General features: G+C 43.3%; 1 protein-coding gene across 1 annotated transcript in view; it reads left to right on the forward strand.

The window, feature by feature from the left end:
- Positions 1-22319, forward strand: part of TTC7A (tetratricopeptide repeat domain 7A) — a 243016-nt gene that overhangs the window by 53655 nt on the left and 167042 nt on the right. Inside the window, exons 9-10 of the mRNA XM_054984113.1 lie at positions 4022-4159; positions 5002-5085. Coding sequence (XP_054840088.1) covers positions 4022-4159; positions 5002-5085 — 222 coding nt within the window. The remainder of the gene's footprint in view (positions 1-4021; positions 4160-5001; positions 5086-22319) is intronic.

Raw genomic sequence — 22319 nt, forward strand, 5'->3', positions numbered from 1 at the left:
CAGCAAGACTCCCAAGCTTTTAACATAGTCTTTCAGTGAAAATCCCACTCCGTCGAAGGTAGGAAGAAGAATCCCATTTAAAGCTGTGGCCTTTTACAGCCAGTGTCACCTCCATTTTATCTGGATTCAGCTTCAGTTTGTTCTCCCTCTGCCATGACCACTGCATTCAGACACTGGGCCAGGACAGATGCAGCAGCATCCAGTGGCTTATTCAGAGAGATATATTGTATATGGGTGTCATCAGCATATTGAAGACAACATATTTCAGAACTTTAGGTTATCTCATTAAGGGGCCTTATACAGATATTAAATAACATGAGGGATAACACAGAACCTTGTGGGACACCCCCCTCCATCATCTCCAAGAGAATGATCCAGTATTTCTTACTGCAGCCTCATGCAGGGGTACCACCATGTATTCATAAATTACTCAACACGCTGAGGACCTTTCCTTACCTTAATTCATGTGGCAAGTAAACATACAGGCTCTGGACTCATGAGGAGATGTGGAAGCAGCTTTCATGTACAGGTTCCCTTGTTGAATTGGGAACACCACATGAGGATAGGCTGCTGCTGTGCACTTATGTAGCAATGCACACCAGAATGTGTTCCATTTAATATGGGCTCCTCATTAGCAAGGTATAGATGAGGGCGTGTGTTTCTGTGTGTACTGCAATATGAGCAGGAATGTGCACCTGCACCTCTCAAACACACTCTCAGGCTGCATGTCTGTTGCTATATGCATCTATATTATGAAGAAGCCCGGAGGAGGGAATCCACCATACTACATACCAGATGTAGGATAGTTTTGAATTGGGTTAGCAAAATATCTAAAGCTAGGCCTATCTAGTATACTATGCATGCATGTGCGCCACTGCTGACTGGCAATGTCATCAGTTGTACATTAGAATGCCTACCAGCTTGGGACTAGACAGTAATCTTTCACTAAAGGTTTTGATGTTTCCTCCTTAAGAGCTGTAGTAGAGGTGTGAACAGGGGAAAAATACATTAAATTCCAGTTCAGAAATCTGAACTGGAAAAAAAAAAATCAGCATCCTGCAAATATTAAATTCATTCTCCAGTTCGTTTTGGTAATAAAGATCAAATCCAGCAAAATTTGGCCATTGTTTCCTATAGTAAACTCAGTTCAGAAATTTCTGGTGGCCAGGAAGGGGAAGGGGTCATTTTTTTGTGCAAAATTTCACCAAATTTGCAGGGGACCAACTCCTAACTGTCCTATAATGACCCCCCAAGGCCAACCCTGCTCAGTTTCTGAGATTTGCCACAATCAGGCTTGCCTGGGCTATCCAGGCTCGGAAACTTGAAATGTCCTTGGACTTGCAAATTGGTATAGTTTTGCTGAAATTTGCTGATGTAATTTTTTATTTATTTATATTTATTAACAAAATTCTTACACCATGTTTCTGCCTTCAAAGGGCCACCAAGGCAGCTAACAAATTCAAAACATAATGATTAAAATATCATCTTAAAAGCCATTAAAACACAAACATAAATGCATCATTAAAACAATTTAAAACCAGAATTTAAAATAAATCCAAAAGATAAAAATGATAGTTAAAAAGATAGGGGAGGGAGGGGGGATCACTGAGGGAACCTGCTAAATTGCTAAATGTTTGGCATATAGGCAGCAGTTCCCTTTCCGTGGCAATGCCAAAAGTCTCTATATACAGTTCAGTGAGCAAAAGCGTGGATGAACCGTGTCTCTATGCTAAGGCATCACTTTAAAATTCCTAGTTTGGCCCACTGACAAATGCTCAAAATAGCTGACTCTGATGTGATGCTGATTACCAGCTTTCAGAATATGTGGGGGCTTGTTCAGTGCAGCTATTTTTCACAAATAAATGTCACAGCAGACTCACTGGTGCAGAAACTTTTTAATGGTATGGTTTTGCAACACGGAAAGATTTAATTGATAATAAGGATTGCTGTGCACATTCTGCCTTCCCAATGCACTTTTAATCATCCTCTTAAAGGCCCACACCATAATAAAGAAGTGTCATTGATTACTGAACATGAATGAACTCTAATTTTTTTTAACTCTCTATATAAGTTCTGCATTTTATTGTGTTAGGGAATTAAAAAAAAACAGATTAGCTACACCTCCGAGAACCAGATTAGGAGCGTAGGCTGTAATCGGCTTTTGAATCAATTTTGTTTTCCCTATCTGCCTGGAGTAGATTGCCAAATGCAAGTGGTTTTTGGAAAACTAATACACAAAATAGTCCCTGCTGAGTGCAGGAGGTCACTGATGAATGGAAATTCTTCTCCTTGTGCTGCTGCTGTTTCAATTTTTGACATTCTAAGGAAGCAACTTGCCAAATAAAAATAGCTTATGCCGTTTCTCCTGCCGCTTCTGGGTCTTACACAAAGGGGGGAGATGCACATATCCCCCTCTCAGGAGGAGAAATGTATTCTTCTGATGCAGGGATAGAACATGCTCCCCTGACCCTTCCAGGATCAAGAAACAGCGAGAGATGGGAAGCATGAGCCATTCACATTTCTTCTGACAATGCATTTTTAGAACATCTGAAGTAGCCCAAGCTTGTATGCAAACTTCTGAATGTGCAACTCTCATGGATCAGGATGCTGGTTGCAAAGAACTGTTCCTGTGTCTTCCCCATCATTGTCCCTTTGGCACACTGTGATTGGTAGTCTGGATTAGAGCAGGAATAGGGGGCCAATCTAGATGCAATGGTAGCAGATACATCTTTCTTTTCATGTCTCCACCTCATTGACATATAAATCAGGGCCTGGAGACAGTAGAAGAAGCATTCAGGAGAGGAATGTAGAACCCTCTTCCTGTGCCTTTTTTTCTCTCAGGTGGAAGTTAGGAGAGTGCCTAGAATAACAACCTGCAGGCAGATGAATAACGGGAAAATGGGAAGTTTCACTCTCTCCCTCATGCTAATTTGGTAAAGTAAGACTCTCTCTATTCCCATTTTATAGTCAAGTGTGAAAGAAACAAATTATGCCCCTGACCCACTTAGCTTGATCCTCAGCTACTACATCTTTACCATTGGTATTAAACATGTTGATTAGGGTTGGCAATTCTGGTTTGGAAAATTCTTGGCAATTTGTGTGTGGTGCCTAGGAAGGTGCAATTTAGGATGGAGAGGGAGCTCAGCAGGAATGTGATTCCATCGATTCCACCCATCAACGCTGCTATTTCCTCCAAGGGAACTGAGCTCTAGTCTGGATGGTGGTGGAGAGTGCTCTTGTCAGAGATGACTTATGGCGACCCCTAGTGAGGTTCTCAAGGCAAGAGACTAACAGAGGTGGTTTGCCATTGCAAACCATTTTATGGTTCATGAAATAGTGACAGCTATTTTTGGAGCTGTGTAATTTGCTGGACTTGCACATAACTAGGGAGACATCTACTTTTCCCCATACAAATGCAAGGCAATCATAAATCCGAGAAGGTTCATGTGGAGAACTTCCTGCAGCCATGTTTGCCTAGTATATACTAGTATGCACTGTTTTGTGCTACTAAATGCTGTGAACTGTAGAAATGGTACTGTGGAGTTGCAGTCAAAAATAGTTCAGCTGATCTTCGGAAGATGATTTGTGAGAAGCAGTTTAGAGAATAGTATAAAATTGCAAAGGGAACATTGTGATTCTTATTGTAAGCCACATTTTCAAACCATAGGAAACCTGGAATAGCATTTTTAAAGGGCATGCAGTTGCCATAGTAAAGTTGCAGGCAGCTGAAGTAATTTGGCACACAATTTAAGTGTGGCCTTAGGCTTTTGAAAACTCTGACCCTTTAGGCTTTTGCTATCTCCCATCTAAATATTCTGAAAGAAAATCCTCGGGAATTGTCTTCCAACCTTCCTGTAAATGCATTCTTCCTTCTTGAATTAGACTCCTGCAGATAAATGTGTAGGCTGGTACAGCAATCGCTTGACATACGGTGTCTGGTTGAAGACCCTTCTGTGGTGGACTTGGCTCGCTCTCTTTGTTACTACTCAGTCTGATCTCTTTGTTTTGAATTATTTGCCAGGCAAACCAGGATGCAGTAATTAGCCGGGCCCCAGACCAGAAAGATGACCGAGCTGTCAGTCTGCAGGATGCATCAGCAGTTTATGATCTTCTCAGTATCACACTGGGCAGAAGAGGGCAGTATGTCATGCTTTCTGAGGTAACCAACTCAAGGTTTTCTTTTTTAATGGAGACGGCACTCATAATTCTTTCAGACAGAAGCCACCTTGCTTATAATATTTATTGAAGTGTGTCCAAATGGCAAGACGTTCAACTGAAACATTTATTGGAATGCAAATTCACCCTACGGGCATGAGCAATATCTACGACTTCATCAGAATTAGAATTCTGGGACTGGATTCCTTCAGTCCACCAGCTGTGTAGAAGCTGCTGCAGCTGGTTTATTGTTTTGCCACTGATTTGAGAAGCCCAGGGCCACAGGGGAGAAGCCCAAGCTGCAGCATCTTCCCATAGCAGCATTTTTCCCTAAGGAAAACATCCCCTTCTCACTCAGCTTGTGTTATATCACCCAAGTCTTTGCCACCTCATTCTCCTGCATGTGAGAACTATACTGGATAGGTTACCAATATTGATTAAATAACCCAAATCAGCATTCTGAATATGTCAGTGAAAATCTCTGCCTGTGTACCTGTATGAACTACATTCAGGTTTCCAAGTCAGAGAAAACTACGGGGAGCTAAGATAATGAGAAAATTCTCTTCCCCAAACATTATGAAAATATAACTGCACGCATAATCCCATACAATCAGGCTGGCTGTCACTTACACACTTTTTAAAAAAGGTATAAAATTGCCTAATTTTGAGGTTTCTAAATCCTCTTTTGGTAACTCATTGTACAAAAATTAGAGTGGATTTCTATGCATGTTTACTCCATCCCATTTTATTCAGTGGAGCTCTCTCCCAGGCAAGCATTCTTAGGATTGCAGCCAAAGAATCTACTTGTGATGTCTTTTATGCCTCCCTTCTGTTTTTCTTCTTTAGTGTTTAGAACGTGCAATGAAGCTTGCATTTGGTGAATTTCACCTCTGGTATCAGTTGGCACTTTCTATGGCAGCTTGTGGCAAGGTAAGGCCAAATCAAAGAAGGATTCCCATTATCCAGACACCAAGGCAACAAATAATCTGAACTATTGTTGTTATGTGCAATTATTATTAAAAAGTTATTTATTATAGTATTATTTGGAAGGACAGCCTTCCTTTCCTTTGTGAATCAGGGCCAAAAATGCAGATGGTTTACTCTGATAAAGGGATTTCATTTTTGCCAATAGCAAACTAAATATACAATGTCTACCTTCTCATACTCTTTTCTAAGAGGGCAAAGAATTGTTCTGCGTTGCTCCAGATAGCAAGTCTACATCTTAAGTGATAGGAAAGTAGGTTGTGGTTGAACATTAGGAGCAATGTTCTAATGGTAAGAGTTGTATAACAGTGGAATGAATTAATTAGGGTAGAGAAGGGCTCTCCCTTGATGGAGATCTTCCAGGGATGTTCTGTCTTTGTATTCCTTGCATTGAACAGGGAGTTGAACTTGATGATCTATAAAACTCCTCCATGATTCTAGGAAGGAGGGAAGGCGGCATGGTATAGCCCAGCCTCATCAGATCTTGGAAGTTAAGCAGGATTGGTACTTGGATAGGTGACCACCAAGGAAGACTCTGCAGAGGAAGGTACTGGCAAATCACCTCTGCTTCTCACTTGTCTTGAAGGTCCCTTGCTGGGGTTGTCATAAGTCGGTTGTGACTTGATGGCATATATGCATGCATTATTCTAGGAAAGCAGTTAATCTGGTCAACAGCAACACTTGCCAAATCCTTTTCATCCATTTTGTCTACTGGAGCTTTTTATTTTTTCCAGAGGATGTTGCCACTAAATTGCCTGTCGGTTCTCTGTCTCATGTTTAACATTATATATTTTTTGAAAACCTAAGTAACTCAATTAATGATATGAGTGTGACGACAAAGCCCAAAATTACATCATATTTATTCAATATTTTTGTGCAGTGCCATAAGACATACTTTAAATCTGCTTGGTCCTTGTCTCTCCAGTATTAGACATTTCCAAACAAACTTCTAATTCCTGTGGGAATGTGATATAATTGATATAAAATTGTTAAGGAATTCTCTCTCATTGTTATATTTAGGGTCTTTACACAGAAAAGTGTGAACTTATTAGTCTTTCGCTCACTTCTTTAGTTTTTAAGATATATCATCAGTACAACAGTGTGAGAATATGTATGTGTATGAATAAATTTAGACAGTTTCAGGTGGGTAGCCGTGTTGATCTGTAGTAGAAGAGCAAGATACAGGTCCAGTAGTGCCTGAAAGATCAACTCAAAATCTCATACCTGAATCTTATATTTAGACAGTAATGTTTTATGCTTATTAAGATTTAGGACCAAACTAGAGATGATAGAGGGAGATCTGTGACTGGATCTCCTAAGGATTCTAAACTCAATAGCTAGCTTGGGGAGCGGGGGATTATATCAAAATAGTAGCTGGGGATCTTATGTTGTTGCTGTTTATTGCTTTTTATGGTTTGCTTTTTGTATTTTAATGGTGTCAGTATTGTAAGAAGAAGGAAGAAGTAGAAGGAAGGGGATGTAAATGAAATAAATAAATTTCAAGAACTTGAACAAAAGGAACAAGCCCTCAGTAACCCCAAATTGACCAATCAACTAAAACAGTGTCTTAATGGTGGTATTAGTTAATTAGAGAGAGATAATATGTTAAGAAACAAGTACAGTTATCATAAATGGCAACATGGTTATGATATCAGTTGCAAATCCCAGTTAGATGCTTATTTCATACTTCTTTATCAGACTGTTGTGGCTCTGTACATAATTTTAACATCAGTATTCTATATTTTTTGTTATTGAGATATTCTTTATTGGTATAAGATTATATTAAGATTGCATCAGTTGTAAATTACCCATGGTTGATATTAGTGAGTATGAGCTAGGATTGCTTATATGTAAAGAACAATTGGAAGATAATACTTTCACAATTGGAACATATTACTTTAACATTTTACTTTTTGCAACCAGTGCACAGATGAAATAGACATCTGTAAGAATTCTGAGGATCCCCCTGATGAAGCTAAGACAAAACTCGTAGGGGTTATTCAATATTAAAGAATTCTTTACCTGCACCATTACTGTTCCTTCTTTGTACAGTTATTTCCCCACATAAGTGAAGAAATATATTTGACATTCTAGATTTTCAGGGAGATGCAACTACTTGGCAGGTCTTGATATACTGAGATCTTTATTGCCTAAAAGGTTTTTTTTGCAAGATTTTGATGAAAACATATATATTGAAATCTATATTATCTGCAAGTTTTTCTGCAGTAGTCTGATGAAGGTGTATGAAACAAGTATCTACTTACAGTCTCATTAAAACTGATACAGTAACCATGTTGTAATTTATTATAACTGTAATTTGTTCTAAAGATATAGTTGTTCTAAAGATATAACATTATTATTAATATATTGTTTTGGTTTCCATTTTAAAAATAAATTTCAATCAAGAAAATGGCTTGGGAGGGAAAAGTTAAGCTGATATCCACTAGAACTGCAGTTTCAATCTGATATTCCCCCTCCCTCCAGCAGCTACTAACAAACAAGGGCATTCACAGTGCAATCCTAAAAAGAGTTACACTCTTCTAAACTCATTGACTTTAATAGTCTTAGAAGGGCATAGATGCTTCTGATGGCTTTAGCTGATGATCTCTGTTTGAATGGAGGCAAAGGCCATGGTCCTTTGTTGCTCCTCCTGGATCTATCTGTAATTTTGATAGAGTAGAGTTGACTTTGCCATCCAGTTGAGGCATTTGGAGACAGAAGTGGGTGTCGATGTATGTGCCTTGGACTGGTTTAAATCATTTCTCATGGAATGACCTCAAACGGTTGCTGCTGGAAACCAGCTATCTCCAGAGAGGGAATTATCTTGCAGGGGTCCACAGGGTGTAATTTTATTCCTCATATTATTCAGCCTCTATGTAAATCCTTTAGAAGAACTCATTCATAGCCATGGAATTGGATGCCATCAATATTCAATATTATCAGGAACTAGGAATTGCATGAATTTAACTCCCATTCTGCAGTCACACCATTGGTAACCTATCAGTTCATCTACGGTCTTCCTGTGCAGTCCCACATGGGACTGCGCACGCGCAGGCCTGCCGATACCGGAGATTTTAATAGCTAAACACCACCAGGGGGCGCTCCCGCCTCTCAGCGCGCATGCGCGGCTGCTTTCCCGCCGAAACGGCCCTTAAGAGGCGGAGCGCCCCTCACATACCCTCAGTTTCTCTTTCGCCGCCGATCGTTGAGGTTTACAGCTTTCTTCGTTCGCGATGTCTGAGAAGGCCTTGTTTAAGCGTTGCGAGACCTGCAATCGTAAAATGACAAGGTCGGATGGCCATTCCATTTGCTTATATTGCCTTGGGGAAACTCACAACACTCAGGCGTGCAAGCATTGCCGCGCGTTTACCTCCAAGGCCAGGGCGGAACGGGCGGATCGTTTGCATGCCTTCCTCTGGCAGCGTGCGATGTCGGTCGAGGACCCTCCACCGAAGTCTTCGTCTGCTCCGTCTGCGTCCTCTCGTCCTCCTGTAGCGTCGGGTTCCAAGACTCCTCGTTCACAACCGTCTCCGAGTCGCTCGGAGTCGAGGTCCGAGAGGATCCCTTCGGGTCGGAGTTTGTCGGAACCGACCGCTTCGGTTCCGAGACATCTAGCAAGTCGACCTCCTTCGATCTCGTCGGCTGTCTTGGCTTCACCTGCTCGTGGAGCCCATAGAAGTTCGACTCCGTCGGTTCCGAGGTCGACTCCTCCAACTCATACCACCTCTACGGTTCCGATGACTTCGGATCCCTCTGTGAGATCGAAGACCGTTCCTGAAAAGAAAAAGAAAAAGCATAAGCATTCCAGTAAGCATGATAAGGCAGTGTTGGAAGGCTTACTCACCTCTTCCCCGTCGGTTCCGGTCGACTCCGCTCCTGTCCAAGTGGAGCAGCAGGCAGAGGCGAGTGATCGTCCGCAGTTCAAGACTCCTCCGGACCGGGAGGCTCAGGAGGACGACGTCATTCTCCTCGAGAAGCCTCTTACCCCTTCAGGTCGGGCCCGATCGGCCTCGTACGAATCAGGTTCTATTCGGTCGGCTCGGAGTCGACAGAGTCGGTCTACCCGTCGCTCTAGCTGTCGGAGCCCGCCACGGTCCTACCGGAGCCGATCCAGGGAGAGTCGACGTCGAGATGAACCTGTCCCTCGTTACTTTAGTAGAGAGAGTTCATACTACTCTGACCGGCATTATAGAGGTGCTTCGTTGTCTCCCTCATTTCGAGTCGGTTCCGATGTTGGATATGACCCATCCCGCCTCCCGTTGGATCGGGTCTCTCCACGGCCCCGGGCCCGCTACAGTGTTTCTCCTCTGTCGGAGTCACCTGAAAAGGAAATTGGGCCATCTGATGAGGCTTCGCCCACTGATGATTTTCGGGCCTACAACGAGTTGCTCCAAAGAATGGCGAAAGCCTTGGACCTTGAAGTGACTTCCACTGAATCTAAATTTACTGATAAGATATTGCAACATATCTATTCGGGATCTACTCCCTCGATTGCCTTTCCCCTTATTGAGGGGTTTGCTGATCTTTGGAAAAAACTGCAGTCTCGACCTGCGTCTGCTACCGCCACTAATCGGAAAGTGGAGAGCTTGTACAGAACCAAAGATGATGCTCATCCGTTCCTGGCCGTTCACCCTCCTCCATCCTCACTTGTCACTGAGGAGATGCAAGCTCGGCCTCGCCAGGGCTCGCTGTCGGCTCCAACTGACAAGGATAGTAGAAAGATCGATGCCTTGGGCAGGAAGTTGTATACTTCAGCTACGTTTGGCATCAAAGTGGCGAATTATGCCGCAATGATGGCGGCCTATCAGCTGTTTTTATGGAAGAAGGTGGCGTCTTTTCTTCCTAAGATTCCCGAAGACCAGCGCACTCTGCTTCGGGTCATTCAGGAGGAGGCTGTTCGCCTATCCAGACACCAAATTAATGTTGGGCGAAGTATGGCTGACACTGCGTCTAGATCACTTCTCTCCTCGGTGGTACTGCGCAGGTACGCATGGCTTCGCACGACCGCCCTGCCAGTTGAGACAAGGAACAGGGTTGAGGACCTGCCGTTCGAGGGCACCACCCTGTTTTCAGAGAAAACTGACGAGTTCCTCTCTAAGAAGAGGACCGACCGTCTGACAGCCCGCTCGTATGGGGTTCTACACCAGCCGTCGCAGCAGCCTTCTCGCCCATACTATCGTTCCTTCCAGCGTGGCAGACAACACCGCTATCAGCCCTATCAAGGGTATGCTTACCAGCCGCGCAGGAACTACCAGAGCCCACAGTCTGCCTTTCCCAGACGGAGGCAGGGCCAACGTCCCAAGCCTGGTTCCCAACAGCATCAGGCCAAAGACCAGGACCAATTGCATAAGCAATTCTGACAATCACAGGGACCTGACCCCACATTTGGGGACAGGCTTAATGCTTTTTTGGATGCATGGTGTTCAATTTGTTCCGATGTTTGGGTTTTGTCTATTATCCAGTTTGGTTATAAAGTTGAATTTCTTGGTTTACCTTACCTACGTCTCCCTGTGTTTTCTTCTGACCCCCCTCGTTCAGAGATCCTGGGAGAGCTCTCAGCCCTATTGCAGAAAGGGGCTATAGAGGAGGTTCCGGTTGCTTCAGCTGGTTTGGGATTCTATTCCAACCTGTTTCTAGTGGAGAAGAAGGATGGTGGGCTTTGGCCTATCCTGGATCTTAGGGGTTTAAATAAATTTATACGAGTTCGTAAATTCAAAATGGTTACTTTACAAATGGTTTTGACTTTGTTGCCCCAACAGTCGTGGTTTGCTGTCCTGGATCTGAAGGATGCGTATTTTCATATTTCAATTTTCCCTGAACACAGGAAGTTTTTACGATTTGTCTATGGTCAACGTGTTTTTCAATACAATGTTTTACCCTTTGGGTTGGCCACTGCACCTAGAGTGTTCACCAAGTGTGTGGCAGTGGTGGTGGCTCATTTACGCCTCCAGGGCTGCCAAATCTTTCCTTATCTGGATGACTGGCTCTTGGTTGGTGATTCTGCTGACTCTGTGTCTAATCAGGTGTATCTCACCTTAAATTTATGTTTACGCCTGGGTCTTTTTGTTAATCAGAAGAAGTCCAAGTTGACCCCTGTGCGCTCCATCCAATTTATTGGAGTGATTTTGGATGGTATTAGGGATGCAGGCTTCTTACCTACAGAGCGTGCTTCGAAAATTAAGAGGCTTATTTCGACCCTTCAGAGGTGTCGTTTCCAATCTGTTCGCTTTATCCAGACCCTTTTGGGTTGCATGGCTTCTAATACGGCTGTGGTTCCACTGGCCAGGTTATTTATGCGACCCTTCCAATTGTGGTTCAATTCAGTATTCTCACCGGCCCGTGATTCTCAAAATAGGAGGCTTTCCGTCCCTAGAGGGGTGCTGTCCTCCCTGGAGTGGTGGCTGGATGATGCTAATTTATTTAAAGGGATGGAGTTTGGTTTTCACCAAACTCATCTGTCAGTTACTTCAGATGCTTCCCTTTTCGGTTGGGGGGCTCACTGTGCTGGCCTTTATGCCCATGGGTTATGGTCTGAGTCTGAACGTGAGGAACATATTAATGTTCTTGAGTTACGGGCAATTTTATATGCATTGATCTCCTTTTCAGATGTCGTGCGGAACAAGTCCGTTCAAGTCCTGACAGACAACACGACGGCAATGTTTTACATCAACAAGCAAGGTGGCACGGCGTCTGTGGCTCTCTGCACAGAGGCGATGAGACTCTGGAAGTGGGCCATAGATCATGCTGTCTGGCTGCATGCAGTTCACATCCCGGGGGTACAGAATTCCATGGCGGACCACCTGAGCAGACTCCACAGGGAAAACTACGAGTGGTCCCTCCAGGACAAGTATCTCGCCCCTATCTTCTCGGAATGGGGGACTCCAGAGTTGGACCTCTTTGCGACAGTGGAAAATCGCAAGGTCCTAGCTTATTGTTCCAGAGGAGGAGTAGGCCCAGAATCAAGTGGGGACGCGTTTCAGTTAAGTTGGTCAAGTCCCCTGTGTTATGCCTTTCCTCCGTTCCCGCTTCTGGCACGGGTCCTCGGCAAGATCCAGAGGGACAGGGCGTCCGTCATCCTGGTGACCCCGTATTGGCCGAGGCAACCCTGGTTTCACTCCCTTCTGAGTCTGCAGACTCAATCAATCCGTCTCCCGGTGGTTCCCGATCTCCTGACCTGCGGGGGGGTTCTTCACCACGACATCAGGAGACTCAAACTCACAGCGTGGTTGATCAGGCCGGGGCTGCCTTCTCCGAGGCTGTGACTAATGTTCTCTTAAATGCTAGACGTTTGTCTACCAGGCAGTCTTATGCCCTTAAGTGGGACAAATTTTCTGTGTGGTGTAGTCGCAAGGGTTTGGATCCTTTTGAGTCCACCCTTTCTGATATTTTGGACTTTTTGTGGGAGGTGAAACAGGAGGGTTTGGCCAACTCCTCAGTCAAGGTTTATCTGGCAGCCATCTCTGCTTTTCACCCTCCAGTGGATAGAAAATCTGTTTTTTCCCACTATTCTGCTAAATTATTTTTGCGGGGGTTGAATAATTTGTTTCCCCCTGTGCGGGCTTTGGTCCCTCAGTGGTCGTTGCCCCTGGTTCTGACTCGTTTGATGTCTAAGCCGTTTGAACCCTTGGCTTCCTGTCCACTCCGTTTTTTGTCCATGAAAGTGGCCTTTTTGGTTGCAGCTACTTCAGCCAGGAGGGTTGGGGAGCTAGCAGCGTTATCTTGCGAGCCCCCTTATTTGAAATTCCACCCTGAGAAGGTCGTTCTTCGTACAAAGGTCGAATTTTTACCTAAAGTGGTATCCCGTTTTCATTTGTCTCAAGAATTGGTTCTGCCGGTTTTCTTTCCGACTCCGGCTTCTGAGGCAGAGGCGGCCCTTCATTCTTTGGATGTTCGCAGGGCCATTTTATTTTATTTGGATAGGGTGAAACCGTTTAGGATTGACTCTAATTTATTTGTTTGTTTTGCTGGACAGCATAAGGGTAACCGGGCTTCGGCTCAGACTATCTCTAGATGGGTGGTCCAGGCTATACTGACTTGTTATTCTGCTGCTAATTTACCTTGTCCTTTGGAAGTGCATGCCCACTCCACCAGGTCCCAGGCGTCGTCAGCGGCTCTCTTCAGGGGTGTTCCACTCCAGGACATCTGCAGGGCGGCGACGTGGGCCTCGGCGGATACCTTTGTGAAGCATTATGCGCTGGACATCCTAGATAGAAAGGAGACAGCGGTGGGCACAGCTGTTCTGCACTCCATCTTTGAGTGATGCTTTGGCGTCACCTCCACCCAGGTATTTAGCTTTGGAATCTTCCCATGTGGGACTGCACAGGAAGACCGTAGATGAAAAACAGGTTTTACTTACCATAACTGTTGTTCATCTAGGTCTTCCGTGCAGGCAGACATGCCCTCCCTCCTTCCCCGCTAACTCTCTTGGTACTTACCTTGCAGGGGGCGGCGAAAGAGGAACTGAGGGTATGTGAGGGGCGCTCCGCCTCTTAAGGGCCGTTTCGGCGGGAAAGCGGCCGCGCATGCGCGCTGAGAGGCGGGAGCGCCCCCTGGTGGTGTTTAGCTATTAAAATCTCCGGTATCGGCAGGCCTGCGCGTGCGCAGTCCCATGTGTGCCTGCACGGAAGACCTAGATGAACAACAGTTATGGTAAGTAAAACCTGTTTTTACCAGGCTCAATTCATGGTACTGGCTATCACATACAAAATTCTTCACAGCTTTGGTCTGTCATATCTCTTTCCCTGTGTTTCATCACAGCAGCTTCACTCATCTGAACAGGGCCTTCTGCAGATGCCACTTGTACATGGGCAGAATCAACAGCTGCAGTAACATTGTGGCTAAGTGGTTGGGCTGTGAATCAGGAGTCTATTGGTTCGAGTCCCACGCCATGAGCTCAGTAGGTGATCTTGGGTAAGCCACTCTTCTCAGCCTCAGCTCCCCAGCTGTATTGTGTGAATAATAATAATGACTTCATCACTTTGTGCTCTGAGTGGGGCACTAATCTGTTTAAAAGAGTGGTATATAAGTAAAGTTATTATTATTATTCTATGTGGTAGCCCACTTTATGGAATGGTTTACCTGAAGGGGTCAGGAAAGCTCTCACTCTCCTGGCTTTCTGCAAACTGTGCAAAACTGAATTATTCGAGAGGGCTTTTTACTCGGATAGGAGGGCTCAAATAGATGCATTGGTAAAGGGATAGGAACTGTAGACTTTACGACTATGTACTGTCTCTTGCTGTAAGTACGATCCTGCTGGGTAGTTTCTGTTTAATTTAATATATCAGTCTTAAAATTGCTTATGCTCTGTTTTAGCATTTCTTCAACTCTGTATTGGATTTCTGCTGGTTTAAATCTTTGCAAATTTGCAATTACATACCTATTACAATATTTATTAAAATGTCTTTGAAATTAACTGTACTGATTCACACTGTGTAATCTGCCTTGAGTCTCAGTGAGAAAGGTGGACTATAAATAACATAAATAATAAAATAAATAAATAATCACCACTATTAAAATATCACTATTAAATTACATTTTGTTGTGAAGTTACTAATGTATAAATCTTGAAGTTCAAGGCTGCATTGCTCTCTGATTTCACTAAGCCCAAATATTATAGTAGTGAATTCCTGTGGCTTATCATTGGGCATTGTCCTTCAATATATTCCTTTTAGAAAGTATATTACATCCAAAGTCACATGCACATTGGTAAAAATGTATTTAAAGAACAGACAAAACAAGGCTGCCATAACCTTAAATCTCTTGGAAGTAGCAAGAGGTTTGCAAATTGTTATATGATCTGAAAAGACCCTGATCCTTGGGCATAAGGAACTTCCCTTTTACTGCTCCATCTGTGCAGTATTTTGTTTCTTCTCCAAAACCTTTCCCACAGGATTCCTGTCATATCTACTGCATATCCATCATCTCACTAATGGGGAGGGGACACACAGCCTACAATTTTTGACATGCTCTGCAACTCAGTGGGACCAATAATGAAGAGAGATGATGAGGAAACGGGATGGTTCCTCCAGACCATGGGTGCATTTGGGGCTCTGGGTAAAAGATCACTTTTCACCTGTCTCTTAGCCATAGCCAATTTCTGACATCATTACTAAGTAATGAGATCCCACATACTGAGGTTTTGCTTTCAGACCTGCAGCACTGGGAATGTGACTCATAAATGTTTGGTATGATGGATACACAGCTTGACAAGTCCTTCTATTGCCCCATAAATCTTCAAATATTTGATAATAATATATTTTAAGTGTAACCAGAGGACCTGCTCTCATGTTAATCATGTCCTGCTGTTACCCAAGTAGGTGGTGTCCTAATTAGTTGGAGGAATTAGCTTAAAGGAGACAAGCGAGAGGGGACAACTGCGATTTCCAGCTATGTTTACAGGAATTATTCCCTTAAGAGAACTCTTGAAATAAGCCAGGCAGATGTTCAGCCAGAAAGGTTTTTTCTTATTAAAAGAGAAATAAAAGGGCAAATGTATAGAAAACCATACACAGCACACATATGAGGCTAACTAGGAGAAGATCAGGAAGGAGAAGTGGGGGGGGGAGTGAGCAGTTTAGCAAAGGGCAATAGTTACCAGTCTCGAGGATAGAGGTCCACGGAGGCAGCAGAAAAATGACCAGCAATTCACAGAGAAGAAAAGAGGCCCCAAATGATTTGGGTGTGTGTGGACAGATTGAAGAACGCACCCACCCACCGGTGGGTAGTGAGTCCAGATATAGGGCTAAATGCTACCTGATGTCTTTTTCCAGAGGTGGATAATGAGTTGGGAGAGGCTTCATGAGGTGGACTTTAGGTGTGCATGGTGCTTGATGACCCTGTTGAGTACCAATGAGAAAATCTACCAGGTTTGCTGAATAGCGTTGGGTGGTGCTTAATCAAGGTAAGTGGACGAAGGAAGTGAGGCGGGTTGTGGATGAGATTAGCCAAGAGGTTCCCGACAGCCTAATTGTCCTAAGTTAAGCATCTTTTCAGGGCAAGAAGGGGGTGTTTTGTCAGCCTGCCACTCTGATTCTCCTTTTAAAATATTTTTCCAGGCTCTTGCCCTGCTGGCATCCATTTTGTTTTATTTCAGACCTGGCAGTGCCTTGCACCTATGCTATATGAGGAAAGGTGTTTATGATTTTATGTCCATAAACTGCCACTCAGCAGGAGGAGGGGGTCTGACTGCTAACACTGTCTTCTGTTCACGATACTGCACTCTGCTTACAGTTAACTTGCATGTTAACTCTGCCCTTCAAATGCAAGGCACTGAAAAGACTGCATTACACCAGTTTCCTCTTGCCAATTAACACATTAGCACTACACAAAGCCAGTTCATACAAGGATGTATTTCTATTTGTAAGTAAACACCCAAACAGGTTTTAAAAAGAAATTCTCTTGAACTATGCCCCTAGTGATTCCCCTGATGAATGGCTAGCCATCTGTGACTCTAAATGTATCAATATTTGCTGAAGAGCAAGCTAACAGCCTGTCAAGTTTGATAGGAGGAGGAGCAGACCTTTCTCCGGCACCTCTCCTCCAACACCACCTTCCTTATTCTGCACCATCCTATCCTTCATTACAGCTTTTCACAAATGAATTGGGCCTCATTCCCATCCACATTAGTGTTTGTGAATGCTAAGTCAGGGCACGGTAGTCATTTTGGGTTAATTAACACACAGCGATCAGATGGGCATGTGATTTTGGGGATAAAATTCTTCTGTTTGGTGTACAGATGAAGGAAGCAGGCAAAGGAGGCTGCACTTCTGTCTCCCTTAGCGACTCTTGAAATATTTTTCTGGGTAGCAGAGGGAGCCAAGGGAGAGGCTTTGCAAATAGCTGCTCTGCCCTCGGCAACACCTTGGTTACTCCGTGTGGGCGAGAGAATCAAACGGCTCACAGCTGATGTTTGCTGTTCCGCTGCAATTTTGGCAGGGCGTCAGGCAGAGAATGTACAGCAAGGCTCCTTTGCAATCCGTTGCCACTATTTCATTTCACTTTCGGCTTCTTGCCTTTAAAAGTCAGTGTTGCGCAGAGACGAGGCACTCCAGGGCAATTTAATAAGGCATGTGACGCGTGCATTGGCATTCAGAGTCTGCCACAAGGTTGTTATTAGAGTGTGTGAGTGGTTTAAATTGTAAGCTGCTTCCTACCCAATGTGGAATAGTGAAAGTTCATAGTGTAAGGGACAGAACAAACATTAGTCCCGGACCAGGAAAGCCGGGTTTGTATCTCCCTACCCAGCCTTTGGACAGGCCAAGCCTCTTGGGTTTGCTGTGAGCATAGAATGAGGGGGGGAAACAGCATGCTCTGTGCTGCTTGGAGAAAGGGCAAAATGCAAATGCAATGAATTAAGAAAAGAAAAAAGATACCCATCAACACAAATGCTCAGTCCTTGGATTTAAAAAAGCCAAAAAGGCAACAGCCATTCAACAACAACAACAAAAGTGAAGTCATTTTTTTTAGCAAGCTTAAAGTTTGACCTAGCAATTTCCCTTCTTGCACAGAGTGGCACAAAGCCTTCCAGAAAGTTATAGGGGACAATATCTGACATGCAGTTCCACAGCAGCAAGGAATGGATTTGATTTGGGATGCTTCTTATATTGCTTGCAAAAGCTTAGCCTGGTTGCTAAGTAACATACTTTTTTTTTTTTAACAAAAAGAGCACATTTGTCTTTGCATTGCAGTCAGGAGCCTTGGGAGATGCAAGGGCTTTAGATAGCTCCTTAAATAGCACATGGAGAGAAAGGAAGTTAAAACATTGTGCATCTAGTGGTTCAAGATTTGGTTACAAAGGTCAGCCATCTAGAGGACGTTCAGTAGTTTGATTTCTTTGGCTGGAGAGAGGAATGAGGAGGGGGGTGAGACAGAAAAATGCGTGCCTTGAAGACGGTGCAGCACATGGAAATTTCCAAAGATTCCTCAAATTTCAGTAGAATCATAGTGAGATGGCTAAAGCTATATTTGGATAATAGCTAGTGGCTTGAGCAATGTAAAATATTGGGTTATCATTCTAAATACTGAAAGCAGGTTTATGTTAGGTTCTGTAATCTCTATAATCTCAGATAATTACTTTAATGATGTCCGACGGTTGATTCTCCCACATCTGTGGCAACTCCTGTCAGCCAGATACAGGAACAAGTATATATCAGTAGGATCTGAGTCCAGTTGCACCTTAGACACCAAAAAGATTTTCAGGGTGTAAGCTTTCAAGATTTAAAGCTCCCTTCATCAGACATCTGAAGAAGGGAGCTTTGACTCTCAAAAATTTATACCCTTAAAATGTTTAGATCTCTAAGGAGCTACTGCTGTTCTACTGCAGACCAATATGGCTACCCACTTGAAACTAAGTATATATCAGTAGATTATAGACACTAAGGTATCCCCAAACTGACAGGCCCCAACTTCAAACCAGAATAAACAATTCATATTAGCTCACATGAATTTAAACGAATATGTACGTAATTTGGATTTGTTCAGCAGCCTGTAAACTGTCAATGGCATGTTGTCTGTGGAGGATCTTGTGATTTAGAATTTATCTCTATCTTCTTGCCTTATCCTGTATGGCCTGCTACTTTCTGCAGGGCAGCAAAAAAGAGACAGCAACAGGCAGTAGTGCCCCCCCTCCATGCTACAAAATAAGCTTGCAAATTAAAGATGACACACACCCCTTAAAACGGGATCTGATGAAGGCTGGGCATGTTCATTGCTCTCTGAAAGGTCTGGAATGTTGAAGGCAAATAGAATGTTAATTAGTTACACATGCGCTCAAAACTGAGGTGGGAAGGAAAAATGTCCCAAGTCTCTTTTAGTATTGTTGGGTGCAGGGAGGGGGAGATTTGAGCCTGGGGAGGATTTTCCAATTATTTATCCTCCTGTGAATCTCCATCTGGGTGTTTACATTTCTAAGTAAACTGAAATTACACCAATACGGTAAGTTTCCGGTCTCCTACAGGAAGAAACCGATTCTGTACAGAGCTGCTTCCATGAAACATCTCACTGCTTAGGAAAATGTGGAGCTATGAAATAGCAACTTTGAAATCGAGGATGATATAGGAAGATCTATTGCTGACAAAGCTCAAGGCTATGCACAAATGTGGAACAGTTGATCATGTCAGTGATAATGATGATCTACCTTGTACATCCTCTAGTGTGACCAATGTTCAGACAATCCTGGATTGGTGCTTTGGTCATACTTTGTAGCCTGATATGCACTCTGATATATAGGTGGAGTTCCTTCACGTTCCACATTTCAGTGGAAGGGTAGTTCACACATATACACACTTCCTGTTTTACATAAAACAGGTAACTCCATCAGAGGGAATAATGTGATCCTTAATGCCTGGGCAATTTTTTTGAGTATACTGTGTAGCCTTTATTTATTTGTTTGTTTGTTTAATTCAATTTGCATTCTGCCCTCCCCGCATCAGCAGGCTCTGGGCAGATTCCAGTTAATACAATAATATAAAATACAAATACCTTTAAAACCAATAAAACATATACTAGAATGATAATGTTTTAGGATTCATCCACTCAAGGAATTCTCTTCCAGTTTAGCACTTCGGTGTGAGAATTTCAGGACAAATGCCCTAGAAAATATTTATAATGCGTGGAAATACTATACCAGCATAAAACCATGACTTTTGGGATTGAGGCCCAAGTATATATTACACTATCTCATCCTCCCTGGGTCCATCATGAGGACTTTCAGTCATATGTGCCTGGCAAGTTCTGACCTTGGAATTCAGTTCCCAGGCATGCAGGGGCCTGATTCAGATCAGAATTGCAGCACACATGGAGAACAGCTTTAAGCCTTCCCATCCCCATTCCTGTTTCCCCAATCTCAAATGGCCCCAGGGAGCCACTATTTACCCATTGAGTAAACTTACATTTATGGGTGGTTATGTATAAGTTTCTCCAATGGGTCTAATAACGGCTTCCTGGGGCCATTTCAGGTCAGGAAAGTGGCAAAGGGGAATAGCTAAAGCCCCCCTCTCCCCACATGCCATAGCTGCAATCCAAATCGTGCCCCTTACCTGCATGCCTTGGAATTAAATTCCCTGTTTCAGCATTTCTTCAACTCTATTAGATTCTGCTGGTTCTTAATCCTTGCAAATTTGTAGACCCTACGATACATTGTTTATTGAAATGACCTTGAAATTGACTGTACTGACTCACACTGTGTAATCAGCTTTGAATCTCAGTGAGAAAGGCAGACTATAAATAACTTAAACAAATAAATAATACATGTGTGAAGAATAGAGTAAAACATGGGACTATGGTAGTCTTTCTATCATAAAGAAAGCCAGCTATCTTTTTGATCTTACTCTCGAGGTATAGTTGCCAACAGCCATGCCCTTTCACCTTCTAAGAGGCATGATTTCCATTTCAAACAGAAGACAAGGCCTTAAAGCAGATTAAGGGGCAGGAGTTTGGTTCTGATGTGATGGCTGAATGGCAGGTGTTGGACTCCAAAATGGAGAATCACAAGTGGCTTCATATCTGGATTAGCATTACACATCCCTTAATTGATCAGAGGCATTCAGGTATGGAATTTATATCCAGATGTGGAAATTGTATTGAAATTCTTCCCTGGTGTACAGCCACGTCACTAATAAGTCTAATTATTACTATCTTGCGGTGAACCTTGCAGACAATGCACTTTCCACCCACAGCATGACTGAAGAATAGCAACATTTTAATTGTCTAATTATTTAGACCTTACACAAACAGTACTGAATCAGTATTTCTCTGATATGGCTGCTGTATGATCATTCATTCTCTCTTATGCATGCACACACTACATAAAACCTCAGAGATCTATGACATATACACACAGATAGAATTCTCTAAGCGTAGGCAGGAAGGAGGAATCACTGAAGGAACTCCAAATGAAATTAAAAAAGTCTTCACTCACTGCCAGAAGATGGCAGCAGAAGGGGAGACAGTTCCAGAGTTGTGGTGCCACAAGCCCCTCTTCCAAGTTGCTAGCCATCTGCTCTCAGAAGGTGGGGGCACTCAAAGCAGGACCTCCAAAGATGACCAGTAAGTAAATTTATTGCCCTATCTAAGAAACAGAACAGAAAATGGGGAAATCACAACAGAAGTACAAGATGGAGAGCTATTGCAATAGTATGAAAACTAACTTTTGCATAGTCCTGGTGGCTGGTTGTGGTATATTAAGCTATATACCCAATTAAAATTACTTTTGGTCCAACTGCGAGTTCTTTCCTAGAATGAACTAAAGAGACAGAAAGTTTGCCCAGAATGGGACGAGAAGGTACAGCAGGGTAAGTGGAGAGATGCTTTGGGTAAGAAGGGAGGATTTCCTGAGCAGAATAAACAAAAATGGAGTGGAATTGGATGGCAGTAGGGCAGACTAGCCTGAAAAGGAGAAGCTAATAAGCAGTAAAAGGACTCGGAGAGTTAAATTTAGAAAGGAAAGCAGAATAGAACAGAAGAAATAATACTCTTGTCTTGAAGAGGAAGGATCTGATGATTTCGAGCTCATGGTAGTGGACGAAAGTTCTGCAGAAGAACCAGCTACCCAGATGGACATCCTGAGATGCCCTTCTTATGCACCTGACTTTACCTGAGAACCATTGGAGGGGCCTTGCTATTGGCTTACCTTGGTGTAAAACTAGGATCCCTTATAAAATTAGACCAAAGCTTTGGAATCTGGCTGGCCATTGGTGGGCTTCTGATTGTGTTCTCATTGGTGCAGCCTTTAGCCGTGAATCCCCATTGGTGTGAACCTGGGGTTTATTTTTATTTAATTTACATTATTTATAGTCCACCTTTCTCACTGAGACTCAAGGCAGATTACACTATGTGAATAATTCGGTTTTGCATAGTTTGCAGAAAACCTGGAGAGTGGGAGCTCTGAAAGGTTAGTTCAGCCCTCCTGTAGCAGAAGATACACAGGAAATGTTCTGAGAGAGTATCTATGGTGCTTCTTAGTCTGAGTGATTGAATGAGAACGGGTGATTTTGATCTGTTGACAACTGCTAGGAGATGGGCTGAGTTTATGATTGAATCATCCAGTAGCTGCATTATGAAGGGGATTTTGAGAGCTTTGATTATTGTCCTGCAAACCTGAGTCATTGTGGCAAACGGTGTGAGGTGCACTGGAGGTTTAAAGAAGCCTTGATCTATGTTCCCCTGAAATATGCAGGCAGCTG

The sequence above is a fragment of the Eublepharis macularius genome, chromosome 1 (assembly GCF_028583425.1).
Source record: "Eublepharis macularius isolate TG4126 chromosome 1, MPM_Emac_v1.0, whole genome shotgun sequence".
Classification (NCBI taxonomy): Eukaryota; Metazoa; Chordata; class Lepidosauria; order Squamata; family Eublepharidae; genus Eublepharis; species Eublepharis macularius.